An 8,191-nucleotide genomic window follows, 5' to 3' on the forward strand; every position below is an offset into this window, starting at 1 on the left:
GGTTTCAGCATCAAGTAGGAAAAAGAGAAGCCAAGGCCTGTGGTAATCCCATTGATACGAGGCCACGGACAAGGAGGCGTGACTGGAAGGAAGACGAGCCAGATGCACTTCCAAAGACAGCTGGGAAAAAGAGACCTACTTTCTGCTTCACCGCAGTAAAATCTTAGTAGAAAACCTGGGGCTGACCCATTCTTACTCTTTAAATTTTTATTACTAATGAGGAAGCTACCTGCCTCTACAGTTGTAACAAACAAAAATAATTTCTGTTACCTGAAAAGCTTCAGAGAAAGGTTCTAGATTGGGTCTGGAAAGAGGAGTTACCTACCAAAGGAGTCACACTGACTTTGAATCCCAGCTTTACTACTCCCTGGCTCTCAACCTTGTTAACTTTATTTGACCTGTGTCCTGGGCAATAAATGAATATATACCATATCACCTCACGGCATTGTTAGAAGGATTAAAAGTGAGAATAGCTATGAAGTACTTAGTATTCCTAGTACTGTGATGCTTTTTCCCATCTACAAAAACCTTCATTACTTGCCCAGATCCTCTGAGAAAGCTTACTGAACCCAGACTGGTCTCTTCTTTAAATCTTACAGAATTTGGTATTTTATTTTACATTCCATGTGTCTTTTTTCACCTAGTTCTAATTGGTCCACGTTTCCTAGAGCAGGCACTTTATCTTATTACGTATATTCCACAATCCCTAGCACAGCTGAGGACACATCAGAACAATGATCAATAAAAGTGAACGTTGATTCACTTTGAGGAAGAGGATCCAGAGTGCAGAGGCAGGAAATGTACCTTCAAACCCAGAGAGAGGCTCTGTAAGAACCTGCTAGCACAAACACAAAAGTTTTGAGAACTTTTCAATCACAAAACACATGGTGCCTAAAAGCCTTGCTTGGTCTGCCTCTGTACCTGCTGTGTCTGAATGTACATGACCTATTTAGACAACGTGTTATACAAAAGACTACATGTGCCCCCGGAAGCTCTGACCTTAGACATGCACAAGACCCTAAAATTCTCCAGGTAAAGAAAAATGCCAAAATACGAAGTCCAAAGCACCAGGTAACCAGCATATCCACTCTCCTCATCTCCCAGCTTACCTGTGGTCTCCTCCCACCGTGATGCAGCTGTATCCATCTGAGATGGCTCTACCAACCACTTCTGCCAGTTCCTGGTTGGCAAGGCCCACGGAGCGTGGGTTCACTATCAGGTTATTGTAGACGTCATCTTTGGGAACTGGAGTAAAACTCAAGTCACCAAAGTCTTTCAGGTGGTAGCCTGGAAACAAGTGAAGGATGACACCGTTAATTAACTGTGTGGACTATCCCAACTCTTATTAGTCTGGGCTACAGATACTAACTTGTGACAAAGTACACACACGTACTCATTTTTGTCACAGGAAAATAAAAATGTCACATGACTACGTGGCAGGATTGTTAGAATCCTTGTCCAATCCGTGTGAAGACCCGTTTGACAGATGACATTGGCCAGGAAATGCAGGGCAAGCTATGCCCATTAGAAAATGAGAATGGAATTTGGTGGACAGCCCAGCAATCTGCCACATGAACATTTTAAAAATTCTGCCATAACCTTTAAGCAATTGAGACCACAAACAGGAAAGCTTAGGATGCCCCAGGATTACCATTTCAAATTATTTCTAACCTACTTCATTACAGAGCTGGCTTAGTAAATGCACTGAGCCATCCTGATGGCTTGGAAGCTTTCTTCTTTCACTATATACCATGGCATTGTCCACTCTGTATCAAGGGTGCCGAGAGGACTAATAGGATAGAACCCAAACTGGCTTCCAAAGGGCAAACGCCCGACAACCACCGTGTATGGACGCTTGAAAGCAGCTGAGTGACTGATGACTGGAACAATGTGACATCAGGCTGTAGAGGGCCCACATTCTAGCCCACATGCCAGGCTTTTTGAGATAAGTGGGAAGGAGGGCTTCTGGGAGGTGAACCTTCTACAAAGAGCAGGATGAACAGGGTAACTGCTAAAGCTATAGCTGTATCAGAGTGTTAAGGCAGTCTTCTCATTCAAAGGGCATACGGTATCACGTTTAATGAATCTTGACGTTATCAATGAAAACCACCACAGATTGTAATCTGGAAGGAATGTCTGCTTGTCACACTTGAAGAAAGGAACTGGCCCTCTGTGCTTTAGGTCAAGTTGTCCCCAAGTCTGGGTTAGCGCAGGCCTGCTTGCTCACTGTACTCTCTCAAGATGGCCCTTGTACAAGAGGAAGCTGAAGTGTCGGGCACTCTTGGGTCAAACAGACCAGAAACCATTTGAAAGGGCTCTCATTTTCCAACTGCAGTGAGGAAGAAAAATAAAAAAGCACTCTCACTCTGGCACAGCCTGTGTCTCTCTCCCTGGTGTGCTTAATGAAAATATGCTGAGTCGCACTGACTTGGATTATTTAGGCCCAGATGTTACCTTTGACCTTGATAAACCTCTCCAGGCCCATCAGAGTGGAACAGGAGAACACAAGTGCATCAGCAGAATGATGCATCTGGGCAATGGGGAAGAAATCCAACAGCTCCATGCAACCTTAGCAATACCGTGAACAGCGTGTCAGCTTCAGGGCTGTGATCACTCAGTGAGTGCATCCCGAGACAAGCCAATGGCTGGAGAAGTGGAGACGTGAGTGTCTGCCCCACACACCACCCTGTACAAGCTGCAAGACCACATCATGACCCACACTGAGGCCGGGGCCATTGAACTGCTCCATCTGCAATAGCCGCATACCCCAAAGACTCTTGTGAAGTGGAGACGTGAGTGTCTGCCCCACACACCACCCTGTACAAGCTGCAAGACCACATCATGACCCACACTGCAGCCGGGGTCATTGAATTGCTCCATCTGCAATAGCCGCATGCCCCAAAGACTCTTGTGAAGAGACTATCTGTGGTACGGATGATCAGGTCTTTTTCAGCAGCATAAATGCACCCCACTCTCCCTCCTGCTCTGAATTCCACTTCTGGATGGCTCATCGACTATCAAGGCTCCCAGCAGGTCACTATGAGATGAGCAGAGACCCACTGCGCCATTGGTGGCTCACTGGCAGAAACAGAGAAAAGAAAGCAACTTTTTCAAACTGTCTCTGAATAAGATGGAAATATCCATACTTATCAGGAAAAAGTCATTTAAACCTGGAATCAAACATGACAGGTAGCAGCTGTAGGCAGCCCGGGCAAAAAATTCTCAGTATTCTGAGGGACTGTGCACAGTTCCTCTAACTTCAAAACTGTACCTGGAATACAGCTTACCGGAAACAAAATGGCAGTGATACTCAAGCTCAATACTCAGAAAAGACTGCCAGGGTTAATTTGGACCATTTGAAGTACGCACAACTTTTCTCTTAATGCCCAAAATGGGATTTGAGTAAAAACCTTTGAAAAGACTTGTTCTTCAAGGACATTCATTTAGTTACCAGCAATAAAACACAGGTTTGCATGTAACTCCCAAAGGTGTCTCAAGGTATCTGAAAATCTTTGCTTCCTTAGAACAAGGTTTGTTGCACTAGGAAAAATCGTATCACACAAGTAAACAATTGACTTCACTTCTTCAGAATCCTCCAGAAGACAGCTTCAAGCAGGGCTGTCAACTTCTCTTTCCCTATTCTGCTCCCCTGTTAACCCCAGCAGCGGGGCAGTTCTCTCAAAAGCCATGAAGACCAGAACTGAGGCGGGCAGGATAGTGGCAGTGGGGGTTCTAGGAGGGATGGTCACTGCAGACATGTGCACCTTGCATATCCCAGTTAACTTCATGCAAGCTCATCTACCATGGTGGTTTTGCACGAATGTGATGGTCCAAGAGGTAAATGATTCAAATACAAACCCTAGCACAGAATTTGGCTCAAGATTTTCAGCTGAGGTGACTTATAAAAGCACTTAACTGCATCTGTCCTTCCTGCCCATCTTCTGAAGTCATGTGAAGAACTCTCTAAGTGCCCCTAGGTCACAGGAGCCAGCTCACGCTTTTTCAGGCCAACTGACAGCTGACGGCATCTCAACAGCTTGATTCCAGCCTGGGTAGCTAGGTGAGCAGAGGTCTCTCTGTCTCTGTAAGCCACAGCAACATAGCCACTGTCCCTCTTCAGAACAAGAAGATGCTGAATCTTAGAACAAGATTGTTGAACTACTCTGAAGACAAAAAATCCGCTATCAACATGTTGACAAAACCTCACCAAACCAAACTCACTGTCATTTCCAACTTAGAGACCCTAGGGAACAGGGTAGAACTGAACTGCCCCCTCTGGGTTTCTAAGACTCTTAACTCTTCAGAGGAGTAGAAAGTTTTGTCTTTCTCCTGACAAGATCTCAAGAGAGGGCAACAATCCTTAGGGATAGTCAATTCTTTACAACATGTGTTTCTTTGCTCCCTGTTCCAGAAGGAGCCCTGGGGGCTGAAGCACTGGGAGGCTTAACTGCAGGTCAGTGCTTCATACCCATCAGCTGCTCTTTAAGAGATGGTCTGCTCTCACAGATTTGTCTCAAAAACACTTAAAAAAAAGGTCTACTCTGTCTGATAAGGTCACTATGAATCAGAAATGACTTAATAGCAATAGGGTTTTTGGTTTGTGCAGAAGAGACTTAAAGAGTAGAGACAACAGATTTGCTCGTTATACTTCTGATATGTAGCTCGCCTGCCCTGGACCCTGGGCAAACCTTGGTGAGGCTGCAGAAGGAAGCGCAAACAGATTGCATTCCATACTATTCTGGGCTGAAAGCACAGGGTACATATCATTTGGCCACACTGGGCCAACCACCACATCAAATGCAAAAGTAAAAGCAGCTCTGCTCTCTCACTGCTAACTTCCTGGAAGAGTCCACTTCTCTAACCACAGTATCTAAGGCTGTCCTTCCTCCCAGAGTTGTTACAATGAGCTAACAGGGCAAGACTTGGCACATGGTAAGGGATTACATATTTACATGGGTGAACCATCTTTGTGGCTTCTCTCTCCTTTTCATTTTCCCCTAAAACTGACTGCATAACCTAAGCCTTCCCCAAGTACGTTTGTCATCTGATGATGGGGTTTTGGGTAAGACAAAGTTAGCACACACAGGCCCGCTGATTTCTCACTGAAACGCTGAATCCAGCTCTCACACGAGTCCGTTTCCTACATTCCCTGTGGAGGAGTTTGAAACCGGCAAGGACCGTGTAATTTTGAAATACCAATTCTCTGAAAACCCTGACCACAAACGCCACGTGCTGCTCTGACTCAGTTCACGGGTCACAAGGTATTTCTTTTCTTAGAGGCTCATGTCTCTTGGGAGGGTGTGGGTAGGGGATAGAAAGCAGGTAAGATTCTGTCTTCAAAATATTATTACCACACTTGCTTTATTAACGCTCTCAATACCAAGAGAGATTAGTCATTCTAAAGGATAATAAATTTAAGCATGAATTAAGTTGTTCAAACCAACCATAAAAGTCTCTTGGGTTCTGACTTCTGTGTTATTTTGATAAAGCAATTACATAGCCTCTACCTAAAGCAACCAGGGATCAGCCTTATTTGAAAAAAAAGTAGTGATTATTAGCTGCTCATGTCTTGATTACAATGTTTAAAAAAAATGGGTACTAACTGTGGTCACTGTAACCTACTAACATTTAGTATAAATAAAGTCATCAACTGGTAGCCAACCACGGTGTTAAGAGGTAACACAGTTTGATGTTGAGTCTGACCCTATGTACAATAAAAGAAAACACCACCGGTCTGGTGTCAGCCTCATAATTGACGTCATGTTAGAGCCTATTATTGCAGCCACTGCGTCCATCCATCTTGAAGAAGGTCTCATCTTCTTCCCTGCCCCTCTACTTTACCAAGCATGATACCCTTCTCCGGGCACTGAACTGTTGGATGATATAGGACAGTTATTCGTTGAGCCTTGCACACCTAACAATCTGGGGATTATGTAGTCAGTCATTTTGAGAGAAAAGAAATTGTTATCTGAGAACATCCCATCGGTACAGCTGTGAATGAAGTGATAAGAGACAGCTGTGATGTTCTGTCCCCCGTCTTCCTCCCACAAATTTACTGTGTACTTACTGTGTTTCACACTGAGTTCAAGAGACATGGCAGTAGGCCTTCCAGGAGCTCACAGCATGTAAGGAGAGAGATGGTTGTGCACGGTGTGGTAGGAGGAGAGGGGAAATGCTCAGACTCACAAAGAGCCAGGAGGACTTCTCAGAAGAGACATATCCACATCTTAACAGCTATTAGCCAGGCACAGAGGAAGAAGGCTTACCCAGCAGAAAAGGCTCATGGTACTACAGTTTGGAGCTCCCCAGAGCCCAGGGTGCCTTCAAGATAACTATGGAGAGAGAGTAAGGCAGGAGGAGGGAGCAGGGCCCAGATCCTGAGGGTGTTGGGAATCTACTAAGGTTTTCCAGGAAAGAAATGATAATCAAACCTGCATTTTAGGTTTAATGGTCTGGTAGCAGTGTGGGAAAGGGACTGTCGGAGAAGGGACCCTAGAAGGAGCTGTATAGAGAAGGCAGTGGGAGAGAGAGAGAAGCTAAGGGCAGAGACAGAAGGTCTGCCCTCCAGTTTTCTGGCTCTGCCACTACCAGAGATGGAAAAAAAAGGATGGGAGGTGGAGAGAAGACAACTGGAAGCTCAGTTTTGGACGTGTTGGCAGTGAGTTGTTAGAGACTATTACGAATTGAATTGTGTGCCCGCCCCACCCCACCAAAATAAATTTTAAAAATCTGGTCCACTATTGCCCTGGATGGGATGTCTTTGTAATGTTAGGAGGCCGTCTGGCTGTAGGGCATGCCTTAAACCTAATCATTTTTAAAATAGAACAGGTTAGTCACAGGGAAAAAGGACAAAGGAGACAGCTAGATCATTGAGGACCCACAGAATGCTGGAGTCCCAGATCCCCAACTAGTATTTTTTCCCCAGAGCAAACAGAGCCTTCCCCTGAACGGATGCCTGAATGCAGACTTCTAGCCTTTGGAACTGTGAAAATGCAAACTGCTGTTTCTTAAAACTCCAGTGGTTGTGTTTGTTACAGTAGCACTCACTAAAGAGGCATCACCGTTGAAAATACATGAGAACAATTAATGAATCAATCAGAGGCAATCGCAGTGGCTGATAACATCACTTCTGCAGGAACTGTACACCATTACCCAGGAAGCAGTCTTGCCAAAAGAAATAAAAACTGAACCTGAATCTGCCCAGGGCTCTAGATCTGATGACCAGCTTACAGGAAATAGAGAGGACAAAGGAGCAGGTCAGACTACACCACAGGGAAGCTCTCTGCAAAACCCAAACTGACAGAAATTCTACACATGACCTCGTTTTCTACAAACTAACTACAGGGAGGGGGAAAAGAGAGTGGCCTATCAATGAAAGGTATTAATCTATAATCACTATGAACTTAATTTGGATCCCACTTCAAACATAAAAAAAAGGTGTGTGCCAATTGGGCATGATGGGCTACTCAATATTATCATATATATTTTAGGAGTAATAATAATATGGTGGCTTACGCCTTAACGAATTCTTATCTTTTAAAGATATAGCATATCTTTTCACATACAAGGTGCCCCAAGTGCTGCATCGCACACACATAGCATTCACAGGAAGTGAACATGCAAGAGGGTTGTGCCATTTTCAAAAAACCAGTATAATGTGTGTGTTGTACTGAAATAGTTACAAATGATACTTGTGATTTGCTTCAAATGGTCTGGAGGTAGAATTAAGGGCACAGTAAAATGGATGGTAATTATTAACCGACTGATGGTGCATGATTGATATATCTAGTTCATTATGTTATTCTCTTTTGTCAGGTTGAACAATTCCATAGTAAAAAATGAAAATATGTTCTTGTTGTTGCTAGGTGCCATCAGTTGTTGCTGACTCACAGTTACCTTGTCAACAGAATGAAACACAGCCTGGCCCCTTATCATCCTACCAATTAGTCCTATGTTTGAGCCATTATTACAGCCACTGTGTCAATTCGCTGTTGTGGGACTGTCCTCTTTTTGCTGCCTCTCTACTTTACCAAGCTTGAAGTCCTTCTCCATCCAAAGCATGTGAAATAAAGTCTCCTCTTCCTCTAGTTTCTAAAGGTTTCCTCCCCGCTCCCACTATCATGACATGAATTCTACCTTGCAAGTCTGGCTAGACCAGAGGAGGTACACTGGTACAGATAGGAACTGGAAA

At 44.3% G+C, this 8,191-nt stretch overlaps 1 protein-coding gene across 1 annotated transcript in view; it reads right to left on the reverse strand.

Annotated features, from left to right (window-relative positions):
* ARG2 (arginase 2) overlaps nt 1-8,191 on the reverse strand; it is a 72,920-nt gene that overhangs the window by 10,083 nt on the left and 54,646 nt on the right. Inside the window, exon 4 of the mRNA XM_013003726.2 lies at nt 1,110-1,287. Within this exon, the coding sequence (XP_012859180.2) occupies nt 1,110-1,287 (178 nt within the window). The remainder of the gene's footprint in view (nt 1-1,109; nt 1,288-8,191) is intronic.

The sequence above is a fragment of the Echinops telfairi genome, unplaced genomic scaffold (assembly GCF_000313985.2).
Source record: "Echinops telfairi isolate 266 unplaced genomic scaffold, ASM31398v2 ScPeMD7_18;HRSCAF=68, whole genome shotgun sequence".
Taxonomy (NCBI): domain Eukaryota; kingdom Metazoa; phylum Chordata; class Mammalia; order Afrosoricida; family Tenrecidae; genus Echinops; species Echinops telfairi.